General features: G+C 46.6%; 1 protein-coding gene across 9 annotated transcripts in view; it reads left to right on the top strand.

Moving 5' to 3' along the window:
- Positions 1–13,338, top strand: part of NAV2 (neuron navigator 2) — a 766,131-nt gene that overhangs the window by 361,627 nt on the left and 391,166 nt on the right. The window contains exon 1 of one of the 9 annotated variants that reach the window (XM_060303432.1): positions 171–584. The exons of the other annotated variants lie outside the window; for them this stretch is intronic. Coding sequence (XP_060159415.1) covers positions 492–584 — 93 coding nt within the window. The 5' untranslated portion in view covers positions 171–491. Of the gene's footprint in view, positions 1–170; positions 585–13,338 lie in introns of those variants that run through there. 9 annotated transcript variants of the gene reach the window in all.

The following is a 13,338-nucleotide window of genomic DNA, read 5'->3' as shown; positions in this document are numbered from 1 at the left end:
CCAATCAGGTTCTCCTGGCCTCCTGCCCTTTCTGCTGCTTTTTTTTTTTTTTTTCTTTTTTCCTCTTCTGGTAGGAGGGAGCAGGGGCGTGCTGTATTTTCTTGGCCGTTAGTCAGCAGGGACTTTTGGGGACAGGCAGACCTGACGGATGTGACTGTCCCGGTCAGGAGAGGCGGGAAGCCAGCGGGGGAGGTAGTTTGGGGCTGGTGTCAGGGAAGTGGCAACAGACCAGCTGACCTTTTTGACACTTATTCTCTGCTGACACTGTCTCCACCTTCTCCTGGAGATTTCTCTGATCAGAGGCTAGAACTCAACACATTCCTAGCCTTTCTGATGGAGGAACTGGAGCTGGAAGCTAATTGTAAGCAGACTTTTGGAACTCTGGGTTGGAGAAGGCCCTCAAAGCAGATTAAGCTCCCACGCCAGGCTGATAAGCATGCCCCTTGCTGCTGCACTTGCTAAACATGTTTGGAAGCTGACAGGTTTGAGTGATGGTGTGTGGGAGAAAGATTTCCCCCAGTGCTCCCAGGACCTGTCTCTGCCGGGGTTTTGTGCTCTGCGCTCTTCTTCTGCCTTCGGCACAGGTTTGTACGTGGGCTCTGAAATGGGAATGAGCTTGGGGGTGCACCCTTGTGAGGGTTTCCCCTCCATCCTTGGAGACGGGGCTGATGAGGTGTGGTGGGTGGTATGCGGGAGGCCGGAGCAGTGACTCCGGGATGTGACACACAGCCTCCAGCCTGATGAGGAGGACCCAAGGAATGAGGGGGGAAAGTGGACACTGGGATCGTGGCTACCCAGGCAGCTGTTCTACCGTTGCCCATCTGACCCTTCATTTAACAAACGCTGTCGGTGGACTTGCCATGGGCAGGCTCTGGAAAGGTGATTCATCCCTCTTCTTCCTGAAAAACTGATCTCCAGCTGCTGCCGGAGGAGCTGGTGTGGTCCAGTTCCCTCGAGACTTTTCTTCTCTCCCTCGCCCTTGGCCCACAGTCCCCTGGCTGCCCCCACGCCACCTGCCTCGCCCTCAGTGGGACCTTGTGTACTGACCACATGGATGGTTTGGATGGATTGCTGAGGAAATTGGCCACTTCCCAGTGGGCTATCCTGGTTTTCACCAGCCTGCCCTTTCTTTATTCATGGCCGAGCTTCCTGGCGGCTCTTCTCTGTGGCAGGTACAGATCCTTTGTCTCACTGCCTCACCCTGGCGTCCAAGTGACATTGGCAAAAGGGGTTTTCCCGTCTTTGGACAAGGCTTCCTCCCCCTTTGCCTGACACGGCGTCCATTCACCATCCAGGAAGGCCTCTCCGTACGGCTCGAGGACTGTGTCAGACTTGACACATCTGGTAGTCCTGGACTCAAAACCTGGCGTTTATCACTAGAAGATACTCAGGAGATGATGAGTTAAATGGCAAATGACACCTGACTCCCCTTTTATTCAGGGGGCTTTGGGGAGAAGGCTGGGTTGTGCAGTGGTCAGTAGCACAGGCTTTAAAGTCAGGTGGCTATCCCTGGTATCCTGTCTCCACCATGTACTAGCTGGTGACCTAGTCCATTAACCTCTCTGGGCCTCACTGTTCCCATCTGTAAAAATGGGCATTAAACAACCACACAAATTATGAGGATTAAGAAAAAGAACATATGTAAAGTGTCATATATACATATGTTGATATATACACATATACATACATCATTTAGACATGTGTATAGACATATATAAGTAACATGTATAAAGCCTAGTGTCAGGCCACTAGGAAACACTCAATAAAACGAGCTATTCGTATTGCTAAACCAAGAGATGGGGCACTGTTGAACGTAGATCTGACAGCCTCTCAGTGAGAAAAGGCATAGCTTATTCTGTCAAGCCCTTGAGAAGGTATCGTTCAGTCCGCGAGGATTTACAGAGCATCTGTCACATGCCTAATACAGTACCAGCCATGGTGGGAAGATGAGGGAAGTGCCTGATGTGCCAGGCTCTTTATATACGATCTCATTTCATTCCCACAGTAACACTTAAAGCATATATAACATTTTCTATGACAGTAATTTCCTGTAACATCTTCTTTAACGACAATAATATAATGATGGCGAGTCATCACATAGCACTTCCTATGTGCCAGGAATTGTTCTAAAAGACCTCATTTGATTCTTACAACAATCCAGTGAGACAAGTGTTATTATTCTCATTTGACACATGAGGAAACTGAGGCAAGGACCGGGTTAGTAACCCCTTGAGCAGCAGAAGTAGAATTAGGACTCGGACAGTCTGGCTCTGGACTCCATATCCTAAACCAGCATGCTATAGAGAGAGAGTCATAGGGACTTTCCAGTTACTCGCAGGCCCTGATTTCTAAGAGCACTGCTCTAGCCATTGAGCTGGAAGAGTACGCAGGACTTAGCAAAAGGTAGAATAACTTGCTCTAGGTCATCCTGCTCCAGGGTGGCGAGTGGGGGGCCCAACTCAGGTTGGTCTGGCTTCCAGGCTGGGGGTCTTCCCCTCTTCACAGCTGCCGTCCTCCTGGATGCTCTGGCGGAGGTACAGGGGGATAAGACACGGCCTGGGCCTTGGAGATCTTATAGTCCAGTTGGGAGGCATGACTGCTGTACCCAGGGCATCAGGCACAACACGAAGAGGGCTGAGAGGTGTGCTTGGGGCTGAAAGGAAGGAAAAGGCCATCATGGCTGGAGAAATCCTGAGGGCCTCACGGAGGAGGCAGGAGATGGCGGGCTCCAGAGATGGGCAGGAATGGCTGGCTGGGGAGGAGAGGGGGTGAGATGAGCATGCCAGGGAAGGAGGAGAAGCAGGGCCACGCAGTGGTGCAGAGCAGGAGTAGGTGTCGCCACCGGGAAGCCGCACCTTCGCCTAACAGGTGATTGCTTCGTATCTGGGATCTTCCTTTTGAAAGGTAGTCATGAGCAAAGAACAAAGGCTTCTTGCAGTTGAGGGATTGGATTTGCATGGTCTGTAGTCATCCTGAGCATGCAGGGTAGTTATGAGAAGGTGGAAGGATGGTGTCCATAAAAGACCTGTTTCATAACAGCCCCTTGGGAAATGACAGTGATTATTATTATTAGCTTAGGGTTCAGAATATCCAGCATGGTAGTGATGCGGAAAGGACATGGGTCTCGTGGCTTTTATTAGGCAGCGACTCTCTTTAGCCAGTGACAGCCTGTTCTCCCCCAAGCCTGCTGTCCATCGCCATCAAGTGTGAAAAGACCTGACGCAGCCAGCAGCTAGCTTTTAGGTGCAGCCCCACTGTCGACTTGCCAAACCCCTCACGTTGAATCTCTCCCGCAAACCTACAGCAGGGGCTCGACCCGCAGAGAGAGGAACTGCTCTGCAGCCACACATCCCTCCCGAATTCCCCTCCTGGTGTTGGGATACCTGGGCCTTCCCCCAAGAATGAACATTTATAGCATCTGCTCTGTTAACATGGCGTATAAATTATGACCATGTGCAAAGAATTGTTTTAGAGATCTGCTCTGTGTTAGTTCAGAAACTCTGTCCGGCTGACCTTCAGATAAGGAATGCTTGTGAGCTATTTGAGGAGAGGTTAGCCTATTTTTAAGAAGCAGTTGCAGGGGAAAAAAATTATATATATAATATTTTGATATTTCCTGTTTTTAGGAGCCTGGGGTTCAACTTGCAACTCGTTTCTTTAAAAAAGTAATTAGAAGTGATTGAAATCCTCTGTGGGTGTTTTAGATGTTTGAAAAGAAAGCGCAGGCGAGGCCCCTGGGAAGAGAGCGCAGCTCCAAGCTTGCAACCTGTTGCAACTTTGCCCCATTGTGTTTTGATTAGAATCCTCGCTCCATCATCAAAGTTGATTATGGATTTGATTAGTGCATTTTTCTGCTATTGTGTTATTCCCTTTCTTCTCTTCCTCGGTTCTTGGAGGGGGAATGTGTAGCATGGTTATCTGCCAACATGCAAGAATGTTTATAGTTCACGTATTATTGCTTATTCCGTGGGTTAATTTTCTGAAGACACTTTAAGGGTGGGACTGGTGGCTAATTTAGGGTATCATTACGTGTGTATATATGTGTGTATAAATACATCTCCTTCTGGATATGTGTATATATACATATATACACACACATATACAAATATATACACATGGAGCAGCTTAAAGTAATGAGCACATGTGAGCACACACACATCAAAGGCCAGGCTGGGGGAATTACAGCCCAATTGCCAGCTTTCAGAGTAGCTAGATTTGCTTCCCGCTTCTCATACTCCCTTCCTCTGTCACCCAGATTGAAGCACCAAGTGTCCCATTTTATTTACTTGTAAGACATGAGAGGTGTGGCCTTGAGAGAGGTGTTTTAATTAGGCCTTAGTGAAGCTCCTGAAGCCAGTCTGCAAAAGCCGAACCACCCGGTGAGATTTTGGCTTAAGGTCAGAGACTCTTATTTCTTAGAATCAGTCTCATCAGCAGGGAAGGGAGTAGTTATGGGGCATCTGCTGTGTGCCAGGTAGTAGTAGACTGCCGTGATTTCACATATATATATATTTTATATATATATATATATAAATGATTTTGTGTATATATAAATTTTATATGTATATGAAATTCAATGTGAAGCACAAGAAACTGGGTAAAATGTAAAGTGGCCCATGCCTTTCATATGAGGAAGCTGAGACCAGAGGAAGTTATCACTTGGAGACAGTTTTAAATGGTAGATTACACTTAACTGAGAGACAGACCTGGGTTCAAATCCAGGCTTTGGGCAAGTTATTTAACATCTCTAAATGTGTCTTCATCTATAAAGCAGAAACGATGATGCTTATAGGTCGTCTGTGAAGAGTCAGTGAGATAATACAGGTAAGTTGCTGAGCACAGAGCCTGGCGTGCAATAAGGAAGGAATATGTGATATTGCCTATTTTTATTACCCAAGGTCAGAGCCAAGTGTGGAAACCAGATCTGCCTCATTCCAAGCCTGTGTTCTTTCTACGCTACCTCTCTGCCTCTCAAGTGCACGGTTGATTACATGGAGGACAGGTGGCTTGCACTGTGAAAGCAGAGGGCATAGCGGGGCTTTGGTCAGATGAATGAGAGTCAGAGTCAAGAGTAAATTAATGTAGTCATATCCAGAGTTGTGAAATGAAACCTCCACATTTTGGTCCCAAACATGCCATCTCTATAGCACTAACCAGGCTGAGGGATCTGCTGCAAACCAAACGTAATGGGAACCTCCTTTGTACACCCAGTCTGAGCTGCCACTGTCAAGGTGACTGAGTGGAGCTGGCCAATCTGACAGCACTGCCCAGGACCAAGAATGGAACAGTCCCATTGATTGGGCTTCTGAATGGTTTCTTATTGTTCTGAAGGCAGAAGGAAAGCCCTCTTCCCTTACTGCTGGCACGATTGTGGTGGGAGCTGAACCTCGTGATCAGCTTGGCCATTAAGGTGCCCCAAGGCATGGCCAGCTGCCCAGTGGTGTTTTACTGATAGCCACGGGGCCACTTTCAATGGTGACTCTGTCTCTTGGTCACATTGTTCAAGGAGATGGACAGTGTGTTCCTAGAATGTCTTGGGCAGAATGGTTCATGTGATTTGGGGAACAAAACTGGGTCAGTCTTTTGTGCTTCAGTCCACACAAGACACTAGTGAGTGACACAAAAGTTTTCGCAGGAACCCCAAGTCGCCCACGCAGAACCTAAAGAATGACTCACGACTTAGTGCTCCATTTCCCAAGGAAAACAGACCTCTTTTGTGTTTTGCAAACAGTAGCCCCACAGCCTCAGGATATTTTCTCTCTTCTTCTAAGTGAAACCTTCATACCTTTAGTGAATTTTGGTTTGTTCCAACCTCCCCTGTCTTGGTGGAAGAGAAGATAGGGTAGGAAAGGGGGCTTGGTCAAGATGATTATAAAGTTCTTTTGGAGCCTTTGAACAAAATCAGTTAGGAGAGTGTGACACAGGAAAAATAGTTATAATAATGGGCACTGACACTGACGGAGCATAGCCTCTTACCAGCATAATGCATAGCTCCAGGCATGCATCATTTCATTTAATCCTCCCAACATCCCGTTACGTAGAAGCTACTTCCTGAGGAGGATAGAAATGACAGCTCTGGGAATCAGCAACTTTGGTTCTAATTTTGTCTCTTTAGATGCTTTACTGCATGACCTTCAATAAGTTACATTGTCTTTTGAGCTTCAGTTGCCTAATCTATAAAATGAGTAGGATGATACTTGCTCTACTGTTTTTGAAGAGTTGTTGTAAAGCTTAATAGAGGTAATTATTATGAATGAGACTCTGGTACACCATAAATACCCTTTATGGAAACCAAGGGCAAGAGAGGTTAAGCTACTTTTCCAACTAGCACAGCTGGTTAAGTGGCAGACTCAGGATTTGAACCCTTATCTGTTTGACCTCAAAGTCAAGGTTCTTAAATAGCAAGTGTGAAAGCACTTTTTAAAAAATATCTGAAAAAGCATTGTTAATACGGGATCAAAGTAAATTGCTGGAAAGTCTCCTTTGGTGTGGTATATATGACATCTGGCTCCTCCCCTCTGCCCCAGAGTTTAGAAATACTGAATATATTCATTCAATATTAAATAAACATTAGCTGCTTCATCATATCAGTTAAACTCTCTGGGATTTGTAAAATTCTAAGTGTTCTGATGCCACAAGGTCCACTAAGGTGTTATCACTATGTAACTGGCAGGGCTGGTTCTGGACAGAGGAAGGGAAAAATGGGGAATTTGATCATTTGTTGGCACGCAGAAACAATCAGATAAATTCAGATTATGGGTCGTCTTTAAGACAACAGGCCTGGGATCTTCAAAACCGATAATGTCATGAGAAACAAAAAAGTTTAAAAGGTACTGTTCTAGAAAAGGAGACTAAAGAGCTATGACAACCAAATCCAGCGAGAGATCCTTGACAAGCAAAACCATAAATGCTGGAAAGGTCATTTGGGAGACAGTGGGAGATATTTGAATACAGACTGTATGTTAGATAGTATTACTCCATTGATGTTAATGGTTTGGGGATAATGTAAGAAAATGTCCATTTTCTTGGGAGATACATGGTGCTATATTTAGAGGTGAAGTGTCTTGATGTCAGCAACTAACTCCCAAATGGTTTAGGAAAAAAAAAAGGTGAGCATATCTGTAGATAGAAGGAGAAAGCACATGTTGTAAAATGTTAACAACTGGTGAATCTAGGTGAAGATACATGTGCAAGTCTTTCAACTTTTCTGCGTTTGAACTTTTTCAAAATAAAATGTTGGGAAGCAAAACAAAGGCTTGGCTAAAGAGTATACATCAGCAATCCCCTTGACATCTGTGGTGTATCCATGAGAACATATATGAGGTAGGAGTGTGTGTGTGTGTGTGTGTGTGTGTGTGTGTGTGTGTGTGTGTGCGCGTACTCACAGTAAATAGCCTGGCCAAGTTTGTTTCACTGGGTTTAGGATCTGGACTCCTTATCTCCTGTCTCTGGTGTAGTGTGAGAATCTTGGCTTAATTCCTCTTCTTTTATGAGAAGGGTTGCTGAAATTTCATGGAAATCATAAGATCCAGGTTGATTTGATAATCCCTTATAAAAATCTAAGATGTTTCCAAGGATGAAAGTATAAAAGAGATTTTTTTTTAATGAGGAACTTTTTTAAAATATGAAAATACCTGGTTGAATTTTACTCATCTGGGCATGAAGCAGACGAGGAGTATGAGTGGAAGCAGGCTCCTTTGTCTGCTTTAAGCTCTTTCTCTCCTCACTACTTAGAACTCCTTTGCCTGGCTAAACCCGTCCCAACCTTCACCCATTCGAGTTCAGGCTTAGTGCCGCCTTGTCCAGGAAGCCCTGTGCCACCACCACAGTCTGGATGCAGTATCTGCCCTGTGTTCTCCCGTAGCGTGCTCTGAGCCCCCATCGCTTGGACTATGGTTGCTTATTTAGCTGAACCGTGGCTTCTGTGAGTTCAGGGATGTGTCTCTCATGATCTCTGCTGGTACAGCATCAACACAGAGTAGGTTCTTAGTTCCTATTTGCAGAAGAAAAGAAGGATGGGAGGGCGAAGATAAAAGAAAGAGTTGAAAAACAGGATTGAGTGGGTATTGAGCACCAGCTGTGTTCCTGAAGTTGCGGCTAAGCCATGTGGCTTCTGCAGAACTCCCTCTTGACATGTGAGCTGAGATGATCCCATGATGGTGGGTGGCCAAGCGAGGCCAGTGTCAAAGCTTTCCAACGCCAGGTCTTGGGAAAACTCACCTGGTTGGGTAGCAGGAAAAGGCAGATTCTTTACACAAGGCTGTTTACAGCATCCAGACTGGCTGGCTGCTCCACTGGAAGAAGGTCTGTCCGGCTGCGATCATGGCGGTACAGTAGACGGGAAGGGTTGGATGGGCTTCGGAGGGCTTTGGCGGATTCCATCCCCACCCCCACCAATAACTTTGGAAGGGGGACCTGAGAAGGGTTCTGAAGGATTTTAGTAGGTTAAGCAAAGAGGATAGGACAAGCCTTCCAGGAATAATGATTTCAGCAACCACTTATGTGCCATTTCCATACGAAATCTCACTTAATCCTCACACTAACTCCCGTGTTATTCATCTTGTCTTATCAGTAAGGAGAAAAGTGAGGAGTCCGTGGGCGGAGGCCTGAGAAGGGTCGTGGAACTTTTACAGGTCACACAGCTGGCGTGAAGAGTGGCAGGATTCCAAGCTGGTGTTTCTGGGTCCAGAGTCTGTGCTCTTAACCGCTGCCTTCTTCTGCCAGGAGCTGGAAGAGGCCTGGACCCCATCCTGGGGTGCTGCTTTAGAAACCGAACCTCCAGACCCTCTTCTCCTTGGAGCCCCTCCCCATTTCCCTGGCCTTGGCCCCCTCACCGTCTCCTCCTTGTCAGGCCTCCTGTGCCTGTCCCAGCCTCTTGCCAGAGGCTCTGCATTTACAGAACGAGGAGCCCCGTTCGCTTTTGCTCACATCTTGCTGCAATCTGGGCATGGTCTCCTCTCGCCGCTGTGGCTGCTGTTCCCCAGGTCAGTGCTGGTGGGCTGGGCAGGGCCATGTGCCTGACAGCTGGCAGGACCTCTTTCCTGTCCTCCCGCTGCAGCTCTGCAGACAGTCCCCATTTCACACTGGTTTGCGTTGATTCTTTTCAGACCTGAGAGTGACGCACGTTGACGTCAAAAAATGTGGGCCACGAGCATCCTGGAGCTGTCAGACCTTCCAGTGTGTGAACTTTGCTTGTTAACTGTCTCTGGACAGAGGAAGGCAAGCCCTGGAGGGAAAAGCACCATTTGGGTGACAAAAGCAGATTTAGAAGAATCAGCCTTCCTTGGATGTCTGCTTAGTGATCTGTGCCTCTATGGACTAGATAATTTGGGATGTCTGAGACAGTGTAGACCTTGGAGGCCATCTATTCCCAAAGCTCCATTGTGCAGATGGGGAAACATAGCCCAGAGTGGGGTGTGACTTGCCCATGGTCACCCAGCTTTGAGGGCAGAGCAAAAACTGGGATCCAGGCCCCCTGACTCCTGGCCCAGTGTTCTTTCCACCTCACTCATGGCAATTAGATGTTCTGCTCTGAAGTGCCTGATGTTTTAAAGAATTAGAACCGGGGCTTCCCTGGTGGCGCAGTTGTTGAGAGTCTGCCTGCCGATGCAGGGGACACGGGTTCGAGACCTGGTCTGGGAAGATCCCACATGCCGAGGAGCGTCTGGGCCTGTGAGCCACAATTACTGAGCCTGCGCATCCGGAGTCTGTGCTCCGCAACGGGAGAGGCCCGTGCACCACGATGAAGAGTGGCCCCCACTTGCCACAACTGGAGAGAGCCCTTGCACAGAAATGAAGACCCAACACAGCCAAAAATAAATAAATAAATAAATTAAAAAAAAAAAAAAGAATTAGAACCAGCTCTAAGCTATGTTCTTTTCCCCTCCATCTACTAAGTAGTTAAGTATTATTTTTTAAAAAAATTTATTGAAGTATGGTTGATTTATAATGTTGTATTAATTTCTGCTGTGGAGCAAAATGATTCAGTTATACATATATATATACATTCTTTTTCATATTCTTTTCCATTATGGTTTATCACAAGATACTGAATATAGTTCCTTGTGCTACACAGTAGGACCTTGTTGTTTATCCATTCTGTATATAATCATTTGCATCTGCTAATCCCAAACTCCCAATCCATCCATCCCCTAACCCTGTCCTGCTTGGCAACCACAAGTCTGTTCTCCTAATTCTTTCATATTTGAAAGCTTTTGCATTTGGCTCAGTGGATCAGAAAACCAGGCCCTCTTTGTGGATCGTATAATTGTGGCAACAGACCACCATTCAACACCTCCCATGGGCCACTGTCCATACATCATCTCATTTAAGCTTCACCACAATGTGATAAGGCTGGTGGCATTTCATCAGTTTCATGTATGAGGTGCAAAGGAGGTCAGTAACTTGACCGAGATCACACGGAGTCAGTATTGGAACTCTCTAATTTCACATCTGTGCTTTTTCTACCAAACACCTTAGAGCCCCACCCCCAGGCCGGAAGTCAGAGAGACCTAGGTTAAGATCCTAGCTCCCCATTTATTTACTGGACATCTAACTTCCCCAGCGCTGGTGTAGGGCCTGGGACACTGTAGGCCCTCAATAAATAGTTGTTGAACTGCAGCTTGGACAAGTCAGTCCTACCAAACCTCCGCTGCTTGAGGGAAAGTGTCGCATTTCAGTGGGTCATGCAGACCAAAGCAATAGTGTATATAAAAATGCCCGGCATGGGGTAGATAAGATCACTTATTTACTGAGCACTTACTATGTGCTGGGTGTTCTTCTAAGCATTTTATATGGATTTACCCATTTAATCATCACAAAAGCAATAACCTCTGAGGTAAGCACTTTTGTTATTCTCTCCATTTTACAGGTGAACCAAGGCAGGTAGACCATAAGCAACTTGCCCAAGGTCACCCACCTGTAAATGGAGGAAGCAGGCCTGGAACTCATTAGTGCTGGCAGAGCATGCATCCTTACCCACTGTGTGGTCCTCCCTCTGTGCTGCTTCTAACTACTCCCAAATCTAGTTGAGGGTGGGGAAGAAAGATGAGGGCACAGAGATGGAAAACAACTTGTTTAAGGTTCTTTAGCAGGAGATGTAGCAAAACCCAACTAAGACTTGCCTTCCTAAAGTAGCCTGGGGCTCTGTTCTTTAAAAGGTGCTGCATCGGGCTTCCCTGGTGGCGCAGTGGTTGAGAGTCCGCCTGCCGATGCAGGGGACACGGGTTCGTGCCCCGGTCCGGGGGGATCCCACATGCCGCGGAGTGGCTGGGCCCGTGAGCCATGGCCGCTGAGCCTGCCCGTCCAGAGCCTGTGCTCCGCGGCAGGAGAGGCCACAACAGTGAGAGGCCCGCGTACCACAAAAAAAAAAAAAAAAAAGATGCTGCCTCTGTAGTGGGAAAGGACAAACAATTTAGTCCTGGGAAGCACTCCCAAACGGGAGATGGTCAGTAAGAATCAGTGACTCCCAATTTGCCTGGGGGAACTGTGTGGTTTTCCCCTTGGGTCCCTGCTTCTCACTCATTTGGAATCATTTCTTTTCTGGCTTGCAGAGCAGAACCGATATAAATTTGACCTAGTCCCTAGAAATGTTTACCTGGCTAAAAATATGCCGGCTTTGATATATTTTTAGCCAAATTTAGATGTGAAGTATATGCATTGCCCACACCCATGTATTAGACATGAACTGTTGGTACATTTTGTAACAGGAAACTGCTGGTTTTCCATTCCAAAGAACTGGAATTCGGTCAGAAATTTGTCATTTGCAAATGCCAGCTCTCACCACATTCCACTGCTGTTTTTAAGAACGTCTCGTCACCTGGATTCGGAGGAAGCAGGCCATGGGCGAGGCCAGGCTGGTCAGGCTGTCTTGGTGTCTTTTCTCCGGGTCTGGTGCCTTCCAAGCAACCTCCGCCTGGCTCTCCCCAGGCCCACGCCATCTGCACTGTGTTGCCTTTGGATTAGTGTATGGGCAGACAGGGTGCTTATTTTAGAACTGGAAGGAGAAGAGATGTATCAATAAAAAAAAAAGCTGGGAAGGAAAAATCCATTCAGTGGTTTTAAAATATCTCTCCCTTAAGAGGACAGATTATTTTTGTTTCTTAAAAACAACGGGATGATTTGCTCCTCGAAACAGAGTTGGAATGAGAGATGTATAAGACTGTAAAAAAGGAGGGGGCTGTCAAGGTGGCCTGTAGGTTTCACCACCCTGGCCTTTTCACACAGCACAGGTCATTTCCCCCAACCTCCAAAGTCTCTCCTGCTCCTGGCTGGCAGACTCTGGAACCTTAGAACTGTATCACAAAGATCCTGTTTCCTTACCTCTTTATTTTGGAGATGATGAAGCCGAGCCTCAGGGCCTTTGCACTTGTTCTTTCTGCCTGGAATGTCTTCCCCAGATATTGCCGCTGCCCATTCTCTTACCCTCAGTCTGTGCTCAGATGCCTCTTTATCAAAGGCGCTTTTTCTGACAACCCTATATAAAATAGCAATCCATCCTTTTGTATCTCCTTGCCCTGCTTTATTTTTCTCCAGAACCAGAGCAGTCTACGCTAGACATGTTGTGTATTTATTATCTTGTGTCTTCCTCTATTAGACTTTCAGCTCCATGAGAACCAGGGGTTTGCCTCTCTTGTTCACAGCTGTATCCCCTGCACCTAGAACAGTGTCTAGCACATAGTAGGTGCTTACTAAATATTTAGTGAATAAACAGTAGGGACTTGTACAGGATTCCAAGCAGGTCTGGGATTAGCATCTAGGTCTGACTCGCAGTCAAGGACTCTTACTTACACTATTTCTCCAGATGCTACTAAGAAATCTACAGTGTGTCCCTTAAGATGCTAATGGGTCCAAATGTCCTCCCTTTGACAGTTTTGTGTCTTTTGTAGGGGCTCTTACTGCAAAGGGTGGATGAGTGTCTTAGCGCAAAGATCAGCGTCTTAACGCAAAGATGTAGATGAGTTAGGTTGTCTGGGAAATGGGAATACTTGTGATCAGGTTGGGGAATCCTTACCCTGTGAGCAGACTCTTATTTGGTCCAAGTTGAGAGCTAGATCCACAGTAGAAGAGAGAGGTGAGAATTGGATTTGCCAGCGTATATTGGTTCTTTTGTCTTCAGTTTTCCTTCTTTCTTTCCCCCCCTCCCCCTCCCCTCCTTCCCCCTTCCCTCCTTCCTCTCTCCCTCCCTCCTTCTTTCCTTTCTTTGTTCTGGCTACTTTTTGTGCTTTAACCCTCCTTAATAAAAGTATGGTCTATGGATCAGCAGTAATAGCGTCCCCTGGAGGCTTGGTAGAAATGCAGAACCTCCGGCCTAGCCCCAGACCTTCTGAATCAGAATTT

This window comes from Globicephala melas, chromosome 8 (genome assembly GCF_963455315.2).
Source record: "Globicephala melas chromosome 8, mGloMel1.2, whole genome shotgun sequence".
NCBI lineage: Eukaryota > Metazoa > Chordata > Mammalia > Artiodactyla > Delphinidae > Globicephala > Globicephala melas.
The sequence above is the reverse complement of the archived record's forward strand: the minus strand, read 5'-3'. Positions and strand labels throughout refer to the sequence as shown.